The sequence below is a fragment of the Anomaloglossus baeobatrachus genome, chromosome 1 (assembly GCF_048569485.1).
Source record: "Anomaloglossus baeobatrachus isolate aAnoBae1 chromosome 1, aAnoBae1.hap1, whole genome shotgun sequence".
Classification (NCBI taxonomy): domain Eukaryota; kingdom Metazoa; phylum Chordata; class Amphibia; order Anura; family Aromobatidae; genus Anomaloglossus; species Anomaloglossus baeobatrachus.
In genome coordinates this window covers 775893731-775916876 of record NC_134353.1, presented here as the reverse complement: position 1 = coordinate 775916876, position 23146 = coordinate 775893731, and the positions used below count along the sequence as shown (strand labels likewise).

General features: G+C 41.6%; 1 protein-coding gene across 3 annotated transcripts in view; it reads right to left on the bottom strand.

The window, feature by feature from the left end:
- MARCHF3 (membrane associated ring-CH-type finger 3) overlaps positions 1-23146 on the bottom strand; it is a 268488-nt gene that overhangs the window by 70809 nt on the left and 174533 nt on the right. For all 3 annotated transcript variants that reach the window (XM_075324814.1, XM_075324800.1, XM_075324806.1), the window contains one exon: positions 13248-13452. In XM_075324814.1, the coding sequence (XP_075180929.1) occupies positions 13248-13452 (205 nt within the window). The remainder of the gene's footprint in view (positions 1-13247; positions 13453-23146) is intronic.

Genomic DNA, 23146 nt, shown 5'->3' with positions numbered 1-23146 from the left:
AGTAATTTTGTTAGGTGATTTGCGTAAATCAAAATGCAAATAGATCTAATGCGCAAAAAAACTGCAAATTTGATTTGAATGACTTTGATCAGCTCTATTTCTGTATAGTCAATCTTCTTAAAGGGAACCTGTCACACGGGTAACATGAAACACAATATGACTGATTGCAGCCAGGTGTGTTTTTGTCTGTATTGCTCCAGCATTTCAAGTCATATAACTCAAGAAATCTATTTTTTGTCTGTATTTTAATACTATGTGCCAAGGTGGCTTTTTTTGTGTTTTCCTTGCTTATTTTAACCAATACAAGGAAAAAGCATTCCAGCAAAGTCTATGAGAATTGTGACTTGCTGTGCACACGCTGCTTTTTTCCTTGTAGATTTTCTTGCTGAAAAAAGAAGCAGCATTTCAATTGTTTCTGCATTTTTTTTCTGCGTTTCTATACTGCCCTATAGTGTTTTATCACTACAGGGGATTATACCGCAGCACTACGCCTCACACACCGTGCATACAGCATGGTGTGCGAAGCTCAGTGCGCAAGATCCCGGACTTCCGGTCATGCGCACTACTTCAGTTTTAAGCCGGGACGCGTAAACCAGGCTTCATAGTGCGCATGACCGAAACTCCAGGGTCATGCGCACGGAGCCGAAATCCAGCGTCGGGCGGCGATGGCAGCGGAGAGGTGAGTAAGATCATCCTCTGATGCTGCAAATTCATTAGCAAGTTAGCACACCCACAGGGACCCACAGGGACGTACTACCATGCTAATGGAGCCGACTAGCAAAGGGAACTAACGCCCAGGGAACTAGTCCCCGCGCTCATTAGCATATCATGAAGGATCTTTAGAAATACTTTTCTTAAAGATCTCTTTATCTATGCTAGTGTATACAGGGACGGTTAGGCAGGGATTAGTAATATACACCCAGAACTGCTCGTAGTTCTGGGGTGCATATTGCACCTGACAGGTTCCCTTTAATTACACATCCTTAATGTGTCCCTCCAGTTTATTATAGAAATGATAATAGTGCTAGACTGTACAAAATAAATGCTAAAAAGCAGAAACATTTGTATGAAAAAAATCCCATCAGCACAGACCTGCCATAGTCTTTTTTATGCCGTAGGAAACCAAGCTTTCTGCTCTCCTCCTGGGCTCTCATCTTCAGTATGGGGATGATTTGTCAGGGGCATAGCTTTGATGGCTCTTGCTGGCACAGTAGGATGTCATTTACTCTTACAGCATTAGCTGTTGACATATTGACAGTTTTAACATCAATTTCTGAAAAGCTAACTCCAAGATGACAACCAGTATGGCTCCCGCGCTTCCTTTTGCCAGTCTTGCAAAATGGCAAGCACAAAAAAAATAACATTACTAATCTTTGACTTCTTCCCTGATTCATATATATGTATTCTATAATTAGATGTATGTTTTTGGGTAAAAATCTTTTTTCTTCTTCATTTTTTAAAGCATGCAGGTCTTTATATTTGAGGGGGACAGAAAACAAGCCGATTCCTAAGATATACGTAGACTTAAAATAAGATTACCCGCATTCTATTAATTGCTTTTTAGTAACAGACTACAACTACCACTGTCTGGGGGTTTCTAGTAGCAATGTGAAAGTTTCTAAAATAAAAAAGTAAAATAAAATTAAAGAGAGCCTATCACCAACCTGGAGCTGCTCCTTATACTAGCCAAGCACTGCTGTGGACTTTACTGTTACAGAATGGTAATCGCTATTGTGATGTTAGACCATTCAGAAATAGTTTAGAAAAGGTATGTGGCAGCACTGAATAAGTGAGAAGAGCAAGATTTCACTCTTGCACTGCCAAAAAGGCTGTGGTGTGTGGTCTGCATGCTGGGATCCCACAACCAAAAAGTCTGGATCCAAGTTTTGCTAAAAAGTCAGGCTCATTTTGAGGGCATCAGGATAGGGTCACATGACCGTTTCCTCCACATCCGAAAAAAAAAATCGATCCGATTGTGCTAATCACACTCTGATCAGAGTTTGATCAGAGTGGAATCCGATTTTCTCAAAGGTATAGTGAAAAAAAAAACAGTAAAACTCAGACATGTTTGTACAGTTGTCTGCATGAGCCCTTCGTGTTACTTATGATCACTTTAGACAATAACATATTTAGTAAAATCCCCAGTCTGGGCTGCCCACTCTTTAGTAAATAAAAAAAACAGCCCCAGATTGGTAATGGGTAGAGATGAGCGGACCCGTTGAAATTCCGTTTGGTAGGTTCAACCGGACTTTAGAAAAAATTCACATCAAGATCTGGACTTGACCTTAGGCCTAGTGGAAGTCACCGATTGGGCAGTTCGGTTCTCCACCCACATACAGCCAGCCATGTAAAAACTTCCGGGGGAGGGTGGGCAAAGTATTTTTATTTTTTGTACACACTACATCTGATAAATCTGTTATTACCCCAGTGCAAGCCAAACACTGCAAGCGACTCACACTGGACCAAGCACCAAGAGTACACAAGCACAACGGTGATTGCTCGAGTGGTTTGCATACGTAAAGCACTCGAACTCAGACCTCAAACACTGATTTTTTTTTCATAAAGACCATGTTCGGTACGATCACCAAACACTACTGTTAGGTTTCGCACATCTCTAGTAATAGGCACTTTTTCACTCACAGATCACTCGCTTTGGATTCGATACTTACAAAAGATGTTAGTCTGTTAGTTTGCTTATGACACCGTTCAGACTGTGATAGTGTTGAGTGGTGCCGAGTTTACTTTTTTCTTCTGTCTACTGAATTCTTTGTGGACTTTCTGCTTTAATATAAGACCAATTCCACAGAAAATTGATATAGACTTTGCATGTTCAATATTTTGGTCCTTTATTCTGACTTTTTATTCCAATTTTGTAATAATTTCTTCCAACTCTTTTGTATTTTGTTCCAGTTATATATTAATCTTATTGCTTAGGAGTAACTGAGGATTTGTTAACGTTATGTTCCATAATGTATAACTGTGAAACTTTGACGATATATTGAAGCAAAAATGTTTTTATTTCATAATATTTGGGAATCCAATTGTATATATTGTACAATATCACAGTGTCTGACATCATGGTCAGTGGGTCCTTCAGTTAAATATATTGGCAAAGAATGTGTACAGATGTCACTGGAGTGATGGGTAACTGAAGCAGGGGCACCTAGACTGACCCTGCACTGTCCCTTATCCCAAAGGTATGGCGAAAGGTGGAGAGGTCTGGAGCGCCAGCGTGACCCTAACTCCTGTCCGAACCCAGGCTTAACATCCCCTCTTCCCCACCCCTGGGGGTGCCGGGACCAAAGTAACAAACCCCACAAATAATGCAGACAGGGGAGAACTCAAACACATACACACTGCAATCAGACATGGGAGACAATACGTGCACAGAAAGATATTAAGATACAGGGTGGAAATAAACTGACAACAGGGATATTTCCACACCATTAACGAAGCAGACAAGTGATCACCAGAAACTGGACTACACACTAAAGACCGGAATTGCTGGAGCTACAATTGGTGATGAGGAATCGGATCCAGCACCTTATAAAGGTTGGAAGCAGCTGTGAGTGGTCATTAGCAACCTGAGCTCCAGCAGAGGCTCACAAGCCAGCAGGGATTAACTCCTGCTGAACTGATAGAAGTGAATATCAAACAGCCGACGCCTGACTCTGATTGAACAACTAAGGGTGGTGTCACACACAGCGACGACGACAACCACGTCGCTGCTACGTCACTATTTTCTGTGACGTTTCAGCGACATCCCATCGCTGTCGCTGTGTGTGACATCCAGCAACGACCTGGCCCCTGCTGTGAGGTCGCCGGTCGTTGCTGAATGTCCAGCTTCATTTTTTGGTTATCGCTCTCCCGCTGTGACGCACAGATCGCTGTGTGTGACAGCGAGAGAGCGACGAAATGAAGCGAGCAGGGAGCAGGAGCCGGCATCTGGCAGCTGCGGTAAGCTGTAACCAGGGTAAGCATCGGGTAACCAAGGGAAGACCTTTCCCTGGTTACCCGATATTTACCTTCGTTACCAGCGTCCGCCGCTCTCGCTGCCAGTGTCGGCTCCTGCTCTGTGCACATGTAGCTGCAGTACACATCGGGTTATTAACCCGATGTGTACTGTAGCTAGGAGTGCAGGGAGCCAGAGCTAAGGAGTGTGCGCGGCTCACTGCTCTCTGCACATGTAGCACAGCGACGCGTCGGCTGTGTTTGACAGCTAAGCAGCGATCATAACAGCGCCGAATCCGGCAAACCGCCAAAAAGCCGGATGTGTGACACTACCCTAAGAGACATCAGGTTGCCTTTTTAGTGTCTCCAGTGTGAACAGAGTCCGACACCCCCATGACACTTAGCGAATGCCGATCAGAACACCGCATGATGACAGATTTTTAAACATCGTAATGATTATTGTCAACTTTTACGAAAACGACATTGACAGTGATGTACAGAGCGCATCACATTTAGTCTCACCATGTTCCTGTATAATTAAGTTCAATATAATGTGTTTTTAGATTGACATAAGATGCCCAAGGTGACAAGACGTGGACAAAGGAATTGCTATTTCCGGATCTGTATAACATTTGAAATTGTTACGTCATTAGCAGTGAATAATTAAAATGATAATTATCCCTTCTTAATAAATCTGTAACAGTTCACAGACTTTTGATCGCCCTTTTTCTGGATTTTCACCTTTGTTAATAATTCTCTCAGAGCATTAACATAAAGGTCAAAAAAGACTTTAGACATTTGCAATGCAGCTTGACATTATGTGAAAACATAAGCTGTAGGAAACCGATAAAATGTGATTCTATATTCAGCCCCCCAAAGATGAGTAAACTAAGGAAAATAAGCAAAGACCTGCCTGAAATGTCATCACCCTGTAGGTGATATAGGAGATTTTTATGTAGTAATCAATAATGCGTTTGATCTAGTTTGCAATGTAATGAACCGGAGGCTCATGATGAACCCATCCAGTGCCGAATGTGTTAATTTCTGAGATGTTAAAGTCAAGATTGAACTGTTATCTTTTACAGCAGAAAAAGAAGATGACATGAATAATCAGGACAAGGAGGATAAAAAACAATTATAATGATGTGATTTAGTCGGTCTGGACTTTAATCTGGCAAATTCCTCGTCATCCACGGAACAGACACTGAATCTACATTCTAATTTCAGCTCCTTGTCTGCATCTCTTAGAGGAACGTTGGACAGATATGGAAAGATCTCAATCAGTCATGAAGCTTATCAAAAGTAAAATTGGAGTGAATTTCCGGCAGGCATTAAATCATGCGAGAATAAGATTTGTGTAGAATAAGGGATTTTTTTGGCAGACGGTATGAGGTCTCTGCGTCTCGTGAGAATAACTGCTTTTAGATGAAAGAACAAACAAAAGTGCAAGAGTCATTTTGCACATAAAAAAGGCAAATAAAAAAAGTTGCATTCAGATGCCATCACGGCATTCTACCTTTATTCGGTGAGAATAATGCAAGCATTACTCTCTTTATAGTTCACTTTCACCTAAACCTAAAAAGAAAGGTTTGACTAGAGCTCAACAATCTAGTGATAGAATGAGCTCTGGCTACCGTGTGCCACTCCTTGTTTAGCTATCAATCCCCAGTGACCGGTTGCTATCTGGACAATGAGGTGTGAGTTAGGAAAATGTCTAAAAAAATTAACAAAACTGCCTTTGTTGCCCATAGCAAACAATTACCATGTATTTTTCAACTTTCAAGAGCAGAATAAGAAATAAAAACTGCAATACACTTGGATACTATTGGAAACCATTTTCCTTTTAGACAGTTTCAGAAATCTCCCCATGTTTTCAGTTTCTTTACAGCTCCTCGATAGAGTAAGTCAAGCATTACATGATATTCTTTGGGATTAACGGGCTATCAGTGTAAAGCCCAAATGAGCTATGAGTTACAGAGCAAGAGTTGCTTTGTAGGTACTCTCGGTTGCCGGTAAAAGATGAGGGTCCACCATGTGGGGTTCTCCTCGTAACTCAGAATTCTATGCTTGGGTATTAAGAAATAGGTTTCTAAAGCAACATTCCCTTCATGCGCCTTTATATTTAGACCCTAAAGAACAATCCATACATCTGTTTCTTGGACACGGTGAAAATGACTTGGCAAGAAGTGTTCATGCAATATGAAAAACAATCTGATTAAAATTCTATCCTCAACTATGCATCTTCATATACTACTGCAGCACCTTGCATACCTACAATCCTATAAAACACATTCACGTGGTATATAATCTAATATTCTACCATAACCCTACATATACCTGGTCTCATTGCTGACATGTTTCAGAGCTTCTTTCTATAGAATCGTTACATTTACGGTAGATGATGACACAACCTCCTAAAGAAAAATGTCAATGTGAGGTGTAACATTAGTGTGATGTAGCTGACAAGAAAAGGGGAAATACATATTAATTTAAGTTCATTCTATTCCGATTTACAAGTGTTAGAATAATTGTACGCACTGTGAATACTATTGTATGGTGACTTGAAAAAGGATTTGTGAATATTTTTTATGGCACCTTTATTGGTGCACTTTGAATAGTAGTAGCACAAATGAAGCATGACCTGTATTGGCACACACAAGGATATCTAAACTTAGCCTTACTAGATTGCAGATTATTACCAACTAGCATATGCTGGTATAATTCCAAATATTAAGATTAGGGTTGATGAATCTGACATAAAAATGCTCCTCAAACTTTTTGACATGCAAAAATGTGTCTGTGATTTATATATTGACAATCCTGTAAATGTCTTCTGACTTCTTGTATGTACAGTAGAGTTGGTGCCAATACATTTTTAATCCCAGTTCATCGGCCATGACAGTGGTCAGTGACCGCTTGATGTGAACAGGAGAACTATCTCTTACCGGATGGCACCCACATCTCTTTCTTTGATTAGCAAGTCTAGCATATCATCGTCATTGTGCCGTGACGATGCCAATAGACTGAAACATGCAAATCGATTCGCACCAACTCTAATGTACAGTAATGATAGCTGACTACATTATTGCAGATGAACGATTGTGTATAGAGACCCTGGTACCATGAAGAAAAATGACTAGTTGCACCAATCTGCATGGGGTCACAATGACCCCATGGTTCCAGACAAGGGTTAAAGAGGTGATTCACTAATTAGTTTTCCAAGCCACATTGATATAACATTAAGAAACAAGGTTTCTCTCAAAGACGTGTTGGCAATAGTGCCTGCGAGTGGCGCTATTGCGGTCCACTCATCTCAAAAACGTGACCCCAGGCTCTGTGACCTCTGATGTCCGGTGAAGTCACGTCAACTTCCAGTTGACCTGACATCTCTGAGGCGGGACACAGTCTCTGTGAGTGACTGGGCTGTGGGCGGCGCACTGCAGTAAAGTGCGAGCAGGGAGATGCTTGGCAGTGACACTGCGCTGTGATAAGCAGTGAAACGCCGCACACAGCCCAGTCACTCACAGAGACTGGGGTTGGATTTGATGGTGTCAGGTCAACTGGAAGTTGACGTGACATCACTGGACATCAGAGGTCACGGAGCCCGGGGGTCACGCGATGAGGATGAGCAGACCGCAATAGCGCCGCTCACAGGCACTATTGTCAACACAAGGTATTTGAGAGAAGCCTTGTTTCTCAATGTTATATCGATGTGGCCAGTAATGCTAACTAATGAACCACCCCTTTAAGGATAACAACCATTGCAGAGAAAAAGCAATTCATTCTCGCCTGTAACAGTTGATCTTTTCATTAATGTTTGACCCATATTGATGTCTTAATATGTTTCATAGTGGTAAGAGCTCTGTATTTCTAATAGAAAGCTCTGAATTCTATAGATTAGACTTCAGTTTTAAAGAAATAAAACAAATAGATCAGGCTGCCTGAAGCCTCCGTTGAGTAGAGCAGAGGATCATACTGCATTCAATTTATACATAAAACTGAATAATTAAACAGTATGTAGTGAGCTCCTAGGTTTCTTCTAATGGCAGCTGTGACAAGACAGAGCATTATCCTTTCAAAAGGGAGTTTCTCAAGTTGACAACCAATATTTCAATTGCAGCTGGCCCTGACAGTCTGCTGCTGATCACCACAGGATCTGATTAAAAAATCCTCAACAAACTGCTGGTAATACCCATACAAGTCCACTTTATCAACTACTGAGGGAAAATTGAGAATCATACACATTAGTCAAATGAATGGTTGACCATGTAATACTTAGATAGGCAAGAAGTCCTCTTTGTTAATGTTTTCTACTGTGGCAGGAAGGGGGAATCCTGAGTACAAACCACCCTCTATGATGTCCACATGCGCTATTAGGAAACTACAATTAAATTAAACGTTTGTAACAAGGACAGGTTGTTAACTCACTGGTGGTCTCATCACTGGGACCACTGCCAATCCTGAGAATGAGGCTGTGAAGACCCCCACTTGGATAGAGTGATGGTGGAGCATGTAAACCGCCTTTGCATTTATTGCCTGTTGGAATGATAGACATAGCCAAGCATTGTAGAAAGTTATCTCTGGCAGTGCCATTGACAACAAATGGAAAATAGTTGCACATGTTCAACCATTGCTCTAGTAAAATAGAGGATTTTACAGTGTGTCCACCCACACCCTGTCCACTGCCATTAACTTGAAAACGGCGGCAGCTATAGAAATAGAAGTGGTGTCTAGGCATAGTAAAGTAGCCATGCGCTACGCAATGAAACCACCTATAGCATCACCTGGTGGAAAACAACGTAGTTAGCATTTTTATCTCGAAAACGGAACGAGATAGAGAAAAAAAGTGAATTACAAAATTGTACGGCATCATCAATTCAATACGAATCGACAACTTGAATACAGAAATGCTATGATATGAAAACCATGACCCCCCCCAAAAAAACATTGAATGCTGGTCACGCATATGGCGCTCATTTAACTGTGATGCTCAAAGTCGCCACCGTCAGCTGCAATATGGTAGGTGACACGTTTGCACATGCATCTTGATACGACGTCGTAGGTCCTGCAATGTTGGTGGAGGGGTCGCATACACCTGCTGTTTGATGTGACCTCACAGAAAAAAGTCCAATGGGGTCAGGTCAGGTGAGCGTGGAGGCCACTCCACGCAGCCACCATACCTAATGACTTGTAGGAAGGTCTCCATGAGGTATTGCTTCACGTCCACAGCCTTGTGAGTTTTACACATTCTAATCATAGCATTTCTGTATGCAAGGTGTCGATTCGTATTGAATTGATGATGCCCTACAACTTTGTAATTCATTTTTTTTTCTATCTTGTTCCGTTTTTGAGATAAAAATGCTAACACTGTTGTTTTCCACCAGGTGGTGCTATAGGTGGTTTTATTGCGTAGCGCATGGATACTTTACTATACCTAGACACCACTTCTATGCCTATAGCTGCCACCGTTCTCAAGTTAATGGTGGTGGACAGAATATGGGTGGACACACTGTATAGTCCAGGTCTTAGGCGGGCTTTACATGCTGCGACATCGCTAGCATTTGCTAGCGATGTTGAGCACGATTGTACCCGCCCCCGTCGTACGGCCGACATGTGGTAATCGCTGCCGTAGCGAACATTATCGGTTATTATGTGGCCTCGGCCTTAAGGCCGCTTTACACGCTACGACATCGCTAGCAATTGCTAGCAATGTCGAGCGCTAAAGCACCCACCCCCATCGTACATGCAATATCGTGTGATCGCTGCCGTAGCGAACATTATCGCTACGGGAGCGTCACTCGCACATACCTGCTCTGCGACGTCGCTGTGACCCGCGAACTGCCTCCTTTCTAAGGGGGCGGTTCGTTTAGCGTCACAGCGACGTTACAGCAGAGTCACTGAACCGCCACCCAATAGAAAAGGAAGGGAGGAGATGAGCGGCCGGAACATGCCGCCCACCTCCTTCCTTCCTCCTTTTCCGGTGGAGGCAGGTAAGGAGATGTTTGTCGTTCCAGCGGCGTCACACATAGCGATGTGTGCTGCCGCAGGAACAACAAACAACATAGTACCTGCCGCAGCACCAATATTATGGAAATGAACGACGTGTCAACAAGCAACGATTTTGCACGTTTTTGCGCTCGTTGATTGTTGCTCATTTGTATTACACGCTGCGATGTCGCTACCGGCGCTGGATGTGCGTCACTAACAACGTGACCCCAACGATATATCGGCAGCTATGTCGCAGCGTGTAAAGTACCCCTTAGGCTCGGTGGAGAGAGATGAGATAGATCTTTCCTCTCAATTTGACCTCCCCTCAGAGTTTGAAAGAACAACTTAATTTCAGTTGTTTCGTCTAGCGCAATCTGGACCTAAAAATGACAGTGTTAAAAGCTGGAGAATCCCTTCACGATAACATTAATCTACTTGATTACTGTTGTGCTTTAATTATCAGTCACATAAGACCAATAAGCAAACTGTATGTGAAACCCTGTAGAATACTTTGTGTGCAATATGTAATTCTTCACAACGACATAAAAACATGTCTGCCTTTATACTTCATGATGTATGTAGTAAGAAATGAAAATGTGATCACCGGCATCATGAGAGTAAAGAATCCTCTTGTGTGTCTATTGTTAGAACAGAAATTGTGCTGCCAAGAACGGTACACCCACCTATTGTGCCCAGGTATGCCGGCGCATATTATCGGGAAATAACTGTTTAAAACAAAACCCAATGCAACTATCGTACAGCCAGGGAGCTTGACAAAGTACAGTTTAAGGAACAATAATTCTTCGTGAAATCACTTAAAAGATTCAATGGGATTCCGGTAGTCTGAGGTTCAAAGGTGAAAATAGAAGCATAGATACAATAGTGATGAATGGCTATAGAATAGCGTAGCACAATATAACAATCTTTACTGCTTCAATGTTAAAAAAATTTAGCCTTAATTTTGGGTGAAACAACATGGTACAAGTGAATTATTGTTTTATATACCAGGTAGTCCAAGAACAGTAAAAACAAAAATAATGCTAAGGTTTGGTCAGTTAAATTGAGTACACACACAATTAAGTAATAAAAATGCTAGTCTATATTAACATTTAGCTGTAACCAGCTACATCAACCCCCTGCCAGCAGCTAACACTTCAGCTCAGAAGGGATTTTCTTTAACTTGACAACCTGGGAACGCATGCTCACTAATTAAACTGTATTACAAAATGTGAGAAAATTAAATAAAAAAAATAAAATAAAATAACACATAAAAATATACCACTATGGCTTTGCTAAAATGCATTTCCAAGATGAATCCTGTGATGGAAATTTCTGTTCAATAGACAACTAGAAAGTAGATCTTGTCATAATGAGACATCTTAGTTTGATCTGGTGACTACCTGTCTACAAAAGGGGCTGTCCACATTGGACAATAATGGCTTAGCGGTCTTTCAATTATGGCTGACTGCACTACTATGTTCATTGTTTGATTACTGTCCTACACAGACAAGCCGACAACTGGTAGTTGAATGTTCCGAATGAACACTCGTTCCCAATTTATTAGCCTATCCCAATGGGCCGTAATGACAAGTGATTAAAATGGTCCCTAAACAATTAGCTGATCGTAAAGTGTTAGCCTACTGGGATCCCCACCAATCAGCTACACTGTGCTGAAATACTTGGCAGTAAAAGTTCCGTTTTCTTGCAGCGCCACCACAGGGACAATTAAGCAATACCCACTGCACATTCGTCAACAGCTTGTCTGCGTAATGAGAACAGAAAAAGTCCTCCAGAATGAAAAACACTCCTTGTAACCATGTTCCTCGGAATAAGAGATGAGAGTGTGTTGTGATATTTTCAGTTACTTTTTCCAGAAGCGGTGCAGTTTGCTTCTTCATCAGTAATTATTGGTATATGTGAATGTATCCTTTATAAACTACTTGACATACAGCAATATTACTGAAAAATCAGAGACAGTTTATCCGTGTTTTCATCAAAACCCAATGGATCTGCAGCAAGTTTCAGAAAATGAACAGGAGGAAAAATGTTGGCCCTCATGAGGGCAGCGTGACTATTACATCACACTGCATAAAAGGTTTTTTTCCCAAAATCAAATAAGGGTAGGTTAGGTAGCAGCACCTAGGGCATGGCACGTATTTTGCGACCCCTGACCAGTGGATCATTAACAGTCCCCATGTCCCTTCCACCAATTCAGTATTTGAACCTCTTATTCTACAAGCAAATGTATTGTATTTTAAGAAAATACCCATGTAAGATAAGGCTAAGTTCAAATATTCTCTTTGTAGAAACAGATACTAAGCAGAACCCAGATGAACCCCATACCAGTCATTGGCGCCCCTTTGCCTTGGTTTCTATCAGTAAATTCATTTTGGACATGAATTCCATTTACGTGTTCCTTTAAATGGAAAAGACAAGTAGAATGTTGACCCTCTTCTGGCCAAACAGCTCCCAACCCAAATTTGTAATTTTTTTGTCCTGCAGCCTGGCTACAAAAGATTGATTCGGAGAGCTACAGAGCACAGCAATACCCATGAATACTTAGTGTGCCTTGAGTTTATTTAGTATAGTGCCACTGCCTACTCAAGTGTGCCCAGTTAATAGTGCTACTGCCCTATTCAATATTGTTTAGGGTCTTCAATCTTATTCACTAAGGACTGCACAGCCGATCACACAGTATCTCTATCGCTGCCCATGCTGCAGTGCAGGACTCTAAATTACTGTGTCATGCTGCTGTGCTCTGCATATGCAGCAACCCAGATGGCAACGCTCAGTATAATTATTAAACTGTGCTCTGCTATCATGGTCACTTCCTATATGGAGCGCAGTCTACTGTTCCACTCTGCATAGGAGCTGCAGTTGGCGGCACGCGGGCTATCTTGCTTTTTCATTAAACTAGTGCTTGCTGTGCACAAACTGCTCAAAAAGGACTACAAGTAAAAGCAGTGCTTTGCCAGATATTCAGTCAATATTCCCCAGAATCTGGTCCTAGATCATAACAATCGTAAAGCAGCATTTTTTACCACCACAGAATTTGGCAGCGGAGCTACTTATACCATGCCGTATTCCCACTGGGGGTCCCAGCAGTTGGTCCCCAATCAATCCTTGATCCCAATGTGTTTGGATAATGAAGCATCAAGCTTCTACCCAGCATAAAAGATACACCAGAATATAGATAGATATTCTACTCCTGAAGCCAACAATCTGCGTCCACACATCATATATATATTTCCAGCATTGTTTTTGGAAGTATATGTTAGGAAGTTTGACAATATGCATTATTTACTCACCTCTACTAATGGTCTAGGCTTACGCTCCACAGAAAACCTGAAGTGACAGAGTTCACAGTAGCTTGTGTTGGAGGATGAAAGCCAGTGCTCCAGGCAGCTGCGGTGTATTGTCCCTAGTGTTCCAGTACATTCACATGGGGAGAGAAGGTCTTCTTGGTTACTTCCTTCATGACAAATCCTGCACATTGGCCGATCATTGAAAGTGCTGGAAGAAAAACAACATAGTTTTATGATAAATCTGATACTACAAAAATTTTTCATCGATGTCTCCTGCATACAAGCAGATTGGAACATACTTATATTCTGAGTTGGACAGTTTCCACGGACAGTTGAGAATGCTGCCACAATGAATGTAAAGCACCGGAATCATCTTTCACTAAAGAACTGCCAATTCTGATAAGTTAACCATATTATAAACTTAATTATGATTAAAATTAGAATGAAATTCTTTTGGGGTATGTACTCTGTCCACCTCACATCACTGAAGAGGAAAAGGCCTGTGAACGTGTTGGTGGAATGCCCCATTGACTTGCATCAGTGAAGTCCCTTGTCAGAAGTGTACTGGAGTTTCTTGGGTCCAACTTATGAAATTTTTCTGAGGTTTAACTCAATACACATCGCACATATCCATTTTTACTTTCAGCAAAATCTTTGTAGTAACCGTTGTAGATAGAACATATCATCAATAAAGTCTAATAAATTTGTTGTAAGATAGTTAACTTATAAGAAATTAATTGTAGTGGCTCATCATTTGCTCTGACAGCATTCAATTGAGCTTTCTTGGCACCCTTTGTAAAAAGGTATGTGCACAGGACGGCTTTTTAAAGTGCTAAGAAAACACCAAAGGGAAAATATGCACAAGAATGTCAAAATGACTTGCTCTGCGTATGTTATGTCTTTTTCATCCTCAGCTTCTGGTTCCAAATGTTGTGAAGCGGCTAAAGGACGTGACTGGAGCATTCTTCAGGCAATATCTGCTTGGAAAAAAAAAAGCCGGAAGCAAAGCTGCCACACAAATGGAGTTTTCCTGAAGGGTCTTTGGCTTTAAAATCATGACGGGTACTCCGGTGTCTAAAAGATGCCATACGCATATGCCCTAACTTTTCAGTTAGGGCCCACTGATGGATACTTTAATAAACTCTGAGAAGAAAGAAAGTCAACTAAAGTCAAAGACTAGAGATATTCCATTACAGAAGTGTAGGTACACTCTTCTCATTATTCCTTCTGCAAAATTAAACTATTTTTTTGTATGAATATTAGGATGACCACCAGGCCGGTTCACTGCTTGTGACATATGGGGAGACATCTACTCTCGGGCTTTGTTCTATGATGTTGAAATCATGATTCAATATCAATTTTTTTGACCATCTGTAGAAGATCTAAATCCATAACACTTTGACAAGACCTTGTTTTCTAAACTAAATCACATAGAACGAAGTGAAATTAGACAGATATTAGAAACATAGGAAAATTAATTTTACGCATGTAAGTGGTTACCTTTGGTTCCAGTAACAGACCCTGATTCATCAAAGGGTTTACACAGAAAACTGGTGTAAAGGCCACTTTACACGCTGCGATATCGTGACCGATATCGCTAGCGTGGGTACCCGCCCCCATCGGTTGTGCGACATGGGCAAATCACTGCTCATGGCACACAACATCAGCCAGACCCGTCACACTACATACCTGCCCTGCGACGTCGCTGTGACCGGCGAAACGCCTCCTTTTCAAGGGGGGCAGTTCGTTCAGCGTCACAGCGACATCACAGCTGCATCACTGAACCGCCGCCCAATAGAAGCGGAGGGGCGGAGATGAGCGGGACGAACATCCCCCCACCTCCTTCCTTCCGCATTGCGGGCGGGAGGCAGGTAAGGAGAGGTTCCTCATTCCTGCGGTGTCACACGTACCGATGTGTGCTGCCGCAGGAACGAGGAACAACTTCGTTACTGCTGCAGCAACAATATTTGAGAATGGACCCCCATGTCACCGATGAGCGATTTTGCACGTTTTTGCAACAATGCAAAATCGCTCAAAGGTGTCACATGCAACGGCATTGTTAATGCGGCCGAATGTGCGTCACCAATTCCGTGACCCCAACGAGATCGCTTGAGCGATGTCGCAGCGTGTAAGGCGGCCTTTAGTCACTTTGAAATGTCGAAGTGCTAAGTGTCTTTTCCCCCAGACTTTTAAATGATATATTGCTGAATATCACTATAGAGATCCTTAAATGCGCTATATGAATATGCCATGTATATGAAGTCATAGCTCTCCATATTTTCTCACAGGAAATCAAATAAATACGATTTAATCTTAGCAAAGCCAAATACACCCTGTACAGTCTCTGCAACTTGATTTATTTAGCTGAGAAAGTCCCTCTCCCATGTGGTTTGGAATAGCTTTATATAATATATTTATTTTAACCCAGCCACAATAAATCACTATCGTTTAATCAATGGCATTAAAAACATAGTTCCACTTGAGACTCTATTGATATACGGCGGTAAATATGTCACATCGCTGGAGTTTTAGCATAGCGGAATTTATATTATACCTAATATGAATTCTTCCTTTACTAATGTGTAGCAGCAAGGAATTTAGAATTACCGTAAATATTTCTTCTACAGTAAGTTAGACAGGTAAGCCCACTTCTAGCCGATCTGGTATAAATCAACTCAGAAATGCCACTATATATACGGTTTTGGGCTCATTCACAAGTCACTATTTTTGCATCAAACCAGGAGTGGAACCTACAAAAAAAATCTGAAATTGAAAGATGGACGCCTGTTCTGTGTTTTGGAGACATGGCTGGCTTTGGCAAACACTGATGAACTAATGATCAAAAATACTGATGTGGAAATGAGGCCTTACTGCTGGTCCTACTACGTAATATACATTAATGTTATTTAGTAAAGCAAGACAATAATGTTAGCTTTATACATATTGTCCAAACACAATATATGAATGCTGTAAGATTTTAAAAATGTCTGTTTGAGCCATGTGTGTATTTAATAAAACTATGAAATTGCTTGAAGAATACCTCACAGCTCTGTGAATATTTTTAGAACTACGGTATGTAGAATAAAAATGCTTCAAACAATGCAAAATAATTAATAGTGGTTTTATTTTCTCAATTAGCAAAACGGCCTAAGGAGAAGAGCGACAGAGCAGCATGGTGAGTAGAGCGCACATACCGGGAGCTGCACACAGCATTGCCTCCTCTTCTGTAGGAACGTGCAACACTGCAGAAGACATGGCACCTCTGTCTGTCTGTAAAGCTGTGTCTCCTGCAGTGCTGCGCGATCCTTCTGTGGAGGATGTGGTGCCATGCACAGATCCAGGTGTGTGCACTCCACTCACCATGCTGCGCTATCTCCCTTCTCTCTTGGCCATCCAGTCTGCAAACTAGGAGGTGACTGACATAAAATCTGAGCTGACAGCCACCAACAGGATCCTGGTGAAGGAATTGTAACCAGTTGTATGAATAGACAGAGCTATCTTCATCAGGTGGAATATCACCTGATGAAGATAGCTCTGTCTATCAAAACGCATTGTGGCTAGTTAGAGGGATAATAAAGGTTTGTTATTCCATTCATTTACTAAGATTATTTTTCACCCCAGCAATCTATACGACCAGTTAAAATTCTTCTCCAATATACTCTTGTCCCTCTTCTTGAGGGATTAGCGGCAGTAGCAGCTCCGGGTATTGTCCTATTGTTGTGAAGTTGGCTTGAGGACCTGTGGTTACCCGGTAACCTGGAAGCCACATGCTAGGACCTGTGGTGATGCAATTCCGGTAGAGTCTGGTCACGTGATACTACCTGGAAGTACTGTGTGAGCGGCAGCAACAGAGGCCAGCGGTGTACGGATCCCTCCATCAACATTATCTACTCCAAACAAGCCTGTACTGGGGATGTGCAGGGGTGTACAACCCCAATAGGTGAGTGGCTATTTGTCCCATAATTTTTTTCCACCATACTACCACGTATTTTCACAGTGCGCTCCCTTTCTTTGTTTATTTTCCATACAAATAGGATCCTTACAGTGCTGAACAGTGTAGATGGAGCACAAACCACAGAGCAAAATACACAAGGTCTGCAACATAAAGCTGAGCAGATCTAGTACAATATTGCAAGACAAATACACCAATGGTTTGCTGCTAAAGGAGGCGTGTCACAGCTGCAGAATATATTCACTTGCTGTAATAAATGGTGTAATACTGGGAGTCTGACTGCACCAATCACTGACACTACACAGAGGGGTGGGCGGGATTATGGGCGGAGGAAGGGGTGAATATACATTAGGCATACATGTGACTAGCCGGCGCATGACTGTAAATTTTCAAGAGCTTACAGCAACACGATGGGACAAAGTGCAGGAATAAAACGTATATATCCTGAAAGGGCTGCCCAACCTCTATTTCAGGATACTGTTAGTATGCTACACAAAAATGACCTGATAGATTCTCTTTAATTTAACTGTTTTCTCTGATATCCGCGTGCAAACAGAAAAAAAGGTGCAAAATATACAAATTGAGACAAAAGACAGACACAAAGGCAATGATGAAGTGGGACCCATGAATTATTAGATCAGATTGAGATGTCCTGCAACAACAAGGAACACATAATAGAGGTTACCAATACAGTATATGATTAATTTCCAGAGAAGATGCACACAAGTTATAGAAGACAAGAGGATCCAGCATATCATTGGGGATCCTTAACTCACTTAGATTCTTCATTTTTCTGGGTTGGGAATTTTAATATGTGCTTTACTTAAAGAATTTTCAAGGAAGCGCAAAGCTGGCATATTTATATAGATTAACAGTGATGAGCTGTTCTCCAGTATAATCTGCTTTAACATTTTTGCAGATATTTTTTACATGACAGCCAGTAAAACCATAGTGCGAATTATACAAGCTAGCTCTGCTTCTATTACTGCCAGCATGCTGCCCTTCTCCCGAAACCTATTTGTAAATGTTGTACCTTTTATATTTTTTTAATCGACTGATGCATATTGTAAAACTTAATGCTATAGATTTGTTTGCATATTTTACAGTAAATGATGTATATAAATATATCAGCCACTTTTTATATTAAGTTCATTAGATTCTTAATAGGGATTTCATTTTTATTAATCTTTAAACAGATTATGGAGATGTTCCAGAATTCACACCCGGCATATAGTTTTCTGAAAATGAACTGAGCCTTATAAATATACTTGTCAATTTTAAGGAATTGATGTACTGGAAATGGGTTTTACTGAGCGTGAAGTGCGGTATCCGAAAATGGCTGTCTCTGGCCATGCTCCCTTCTTCAGACATCACCTCATTCTCCTTTCCCCTTTCATGGAGCATACTAGGGTCATAAACAAGAAACTACAAAAAAAGCTATATAAATTTTATGTATAGTTGTCAATATGCTGTGGACAATATACAAACATGTATACAGTGTGTCCACTCATATCCTGTATACTGCCATTAACTTGAGAACGGCGGCAGCTATAGGCATAGAAGTGGTGTCTAGGTATAGTAAAGTATCCATGCGCTACGCAATGAAACCACCTATTGCACCACCTGGTGGAAAACAATGGAGTTAGCATTTTTATCTCTAAAACGGAACGAGATAGAGAAAAAAAGTGAATTACAAAGTTGTAGGGCATCATCAATTCAATCCGAATCGACACCTTGCAAACAGAAAAGCTATGATTAGAGTAAAACTTACAAGGCTGCAGACGTGAAGCGATACCTCATGGACACTTTCCTACAAGTCATTGGGTATGGTGGCTGCATGGAGTGGCCTGCATGCTCACCTGACCTGACCCCACTGGACTTCTTTCTGAGAGGTCACATCAAATAGCAGGTGTATGTGACTCCTCCACCAACACTGCAGGACCTACGACAACATATCACAGATGCTTGTGCAAATGTGTCACCTACCATATTGCACAACGTGCAGCAAGATACAGTATGCTGTCAAGAGTCCAGATGTGCATTGCAGCTGACGGTGGCCACTTTGAGCATCAAAGTTAAATGAGCGCCATATGCGTGACCAGCATTCAATGGTTTGGGGGGGTCATGGGTTTCATATCATAGCATTTCAGTATGCAAGGTGTCGATTCATATTGTATTGATGATGCCCTACAACTTTGTAATTCACTTTTTTTTTCTATCCCGTTCTGTTTTTGAGATAAAAATGCTAACTCCGTTGTTTTCCACCAGGTGGTGGAAATGTAAGATACAGTCATATGAAAAAGTTTGGGCACCCATATTTATGTTAACCTTTTCTCTTTATAACAATTTGGGTTTTTGCAGCAGCTATTTCAGTTTCATATATCTAATAACTGATGGACTGAGTAATATTTCTGGATTGAAATGAGGTTTATTGTACTAACAGAAAATGTGCAGTCCGCATTTAAACAAATTTTGACCGGTGCAAAAGTATGGGCACCCTTATCAATTTCTTGATTTGAACACTCCTAACTACTTTTTACTGACTTACTAAAGGACTAAAATGGTTTTGTAACCTCATTGAGCTTTGAACTTCATAAGCAGGTGTATCCAATCATGAGAAAAGGTATTTAAGGTGGCCACTTGCAAGTTGTTCTCCTATTTGAGTCTCCTATGAAGACTGGCATCATGGGCTTCTCAAAACAACTCTCAAATGATCTGAAAACAAAGATTATTCAACATAGTTGTTCAGGGGAAGGATACAAAAAGTTGTCTCAGAGATTTAAACTGTCAGTTTCCACTGTGAGGAACATAGTAAGGAAATGGAAGAACACAGGTACAGTTCTTGTTAAGCCCAGAAGTGGCAGGCCAAGAAAAATATCAGAAAGGCAGAGAAGAAGAATGGTGAGAACAGTCAAGGACAATCCACAGACCACCTCCAAAGCATCGGTCAACAATACAGCGCACGTTGCACAAGGAGAAGCTGTATGGGAGAGTGATGCGAAAGAAGCCGTTTCTGCAAGCACGCCACAAACAGTCACCTGAGGCATGCAAAAGCACATTTGGACAAGCCAGTTACATTTTGGAAGAAGGTCCTGTGGACTGATGAAACAAAGATTGAGTTGTTTGGTCATACAAAAAGGCGTTATGCATGGAGGCAAAAAAACACGGCATTCCAAGAAAGCACTTGCTACCCACAGTAAAATTTAGTGGAGGTTCCATCCTGCTTTGGGGCTGTGTGGCCAATGCCAGCACTGGGAATCTTGTTAAAGTTGAGGGTCGCATGGATTCAACTCAGTATCAGCCGCTTCTTGACAATAATGTGCAAGAATCAGTGATGAAGTTGAAGTTACGCAGGGGATGGATATTTCAGCAAGACAATGATCCAAAACACTGCTCCAAATCTACTCAGGCATTCATGCAGAGGAACAATTACAATGTTCTGGAATGGCCATCCCAGTCCCCAGACCTGAATATCATTGAACATCTGTGGGATGATTTGAAGCGTGCTGTCCATGCTCGGCGACCATCAAACTTAACTGAACTGGAATTGTTTTGTAAACAGGAATGGTCAAATATACCTTCATCCAGGATCCAGGAACTCATTAAAAGCTACAGGAAGCGACTAGATGCTGTTATTTTTGCAAAAGGAGGATCTACAAAATATTAATGTCACTTTTATGTTGAGGTGCCCATACTTTTGCACTGTTCAAATTTTGTTTAAATGCGGATAGCACATTTTCTGTTAGTACAATAAACCTCATTTCAATCCAGAAATATTACTCAGTCCATTAGTTATTAGATATATGAAACTGAAATAGCTGTTGCAAAAACCCAAATTGTTATAAAGAAAAAAGGTTAACATTAATAGAGGTGCCCAAACTTTTTCATATGACTGTATATACAGTCATGGCTGAAAGTGTTGGCACCCTTGAAATTATTCCAGAAAATTACGGTAAGTATTTCTCGTAAAAAATTATTGCAATTACTTGGTTATTTTCTTTGTGTGTATTGGAACAACAGAAAAAATAAATAGAAAAAGAAGGTCGATCAGTCGACATCTGAATGAAATAAAACTCCATTACGGAAACACAGGAGGATCCACTGCTGACACAGAGACATAAAAAAAAGCTAAATTGCAGTTTGCCAAAATCTACGTGAGTAAGCCAAAATCCTTCTGTGGACAGTTTAGACCAAGATAGAGCTTAGAGCTTTTTGGTAAATCACATCAGTTTACCGTAATGAGGCCTACAAAAAAAACAAACAAACTGTCAAATATGATGGAGGTTCAAAGATGTGTTGGGATTTTTTTGCTGTCTCTGGCACTGGGTGCCTTGACTGTGTTAAAGGCATCATGAAATCTGAAGATTACCAAAGGATTTTGAGTCACAATGTAGTGCCCATTGTCAGAAAGCTGGGTCCTAGGTCATGGGTCTTCCAGAAGGTCAATAACCACAAACAGTTCAAGAACCACCCAGAAATGGATGGAAACAAAGCGCTGGAGAGTTCTGAAGTGGCAGCAATGAGCTTGTATTTAAATCCCATTGAACACCTGTGCACCTGTGGAGAGATCTTAAAATTACTGTTGGGAGAAGGTGCCTTCAAATATGAGACCTGGAGCAGTTTACAAAAGAAGACTGGTCCAAAATTCCAGCTGAGAGGTGTAAGAAGTCTGTTGATGGTTACAGGAAGCAATTAACTGCAGTTATTTATTCCAAAGGACGTGCAACTAAACGTTAAGCAGAGGGTGCCAACAATTTTGTCCTGCCCATTTTTGGAGTTTTGTGTGAAATTATGTCCAATTTTTCTTTTTTTCAATTGTTTTGTGTTGTTCCAATACACAGAAAGGAAATAAACATGTGTAAAACAAAATTGAAAATAATATCTGGAGAAATACTTCATTTTCTGGAACAATTTCAAGGGTGCCAGCACTTTCGGCCATGACTGTAGTTGCCATTTTTTAATCAAGAAATGAAAAACCATCCAACCATGACAAGTTGTACCTAAAGTGGGCTTTACACGCTACGATATCGTTAATGAATTATCGTCGGGGTCACAATATCGTAGCGTGTAACAGTTATGTGCGACCTAAAACGATCGCAAAAGCGGCAAAAATCGTTTGCCGCGGAGAGGTCATCCTAAAACAAAAAATCGTTTACGTCTCATTAGCGATGTTGTTCCTTGTTCCTACGGCAGCACACATCGCTATGTGTGACACCGCAGGAGCGAGGAACATCTCCTTAGCTGCCTCCACCGGCTATGCGGAAGGAAGGAGGTGGGCGGGATGTTACGTCCCGCTCATCTCCGCCCCTCCGCTTCTATTGGACGGCTGTCTTGTGACGCCGCATGACCCGCCCCCTTAGAAGGAGGCAGATCGCCAGACAGAGCGACGTCGCAGGGCAGGTAAGTAGTGTGACGAGGGTAAGTGAGGTTGTGCGCGACGGGCAGCGATTTGCCCGTGTCGCACAACCGACGGGGTCGGGTACAATCGCTTGCGATCTCGCTGGCGAGATCGCAGCGTGTAAAGCCCGCTTTAGTTTTGTATGGTGTAACTTTAATGACTTTGTCTCAATATGCCCAAACAGACTTCCTGTGAGCTGAGGAAGAGATGGGGTCTAGACTAGGATTGAGCAGATCCAAACTGTAAAAGTCCGGATCCGTGCGGCTGCGGGCTGAGAATACCAACCCCCAGCCGGCTTTAACTTGGCTGGGGATGAAAACTGAGGGGATCGCACGTTGGTTTTTTTAAAATTTTATTTAAATTAAAAAAAAAAAAAAAGCTGCTTCACCGTCATAGGCGCGCTTACTTCTGACAGGAACGTGCATGTGTTTCTGAAACACATATGTACCGCCCCAGCGCCAGCAGCCGGGCTGTCGCTCGGATCAGGATCCGCGGTGGCTCTAGGGGTCTTTGGACCTGGGAGGGGCCGCGTGGACACCCGAAATAAAAGGG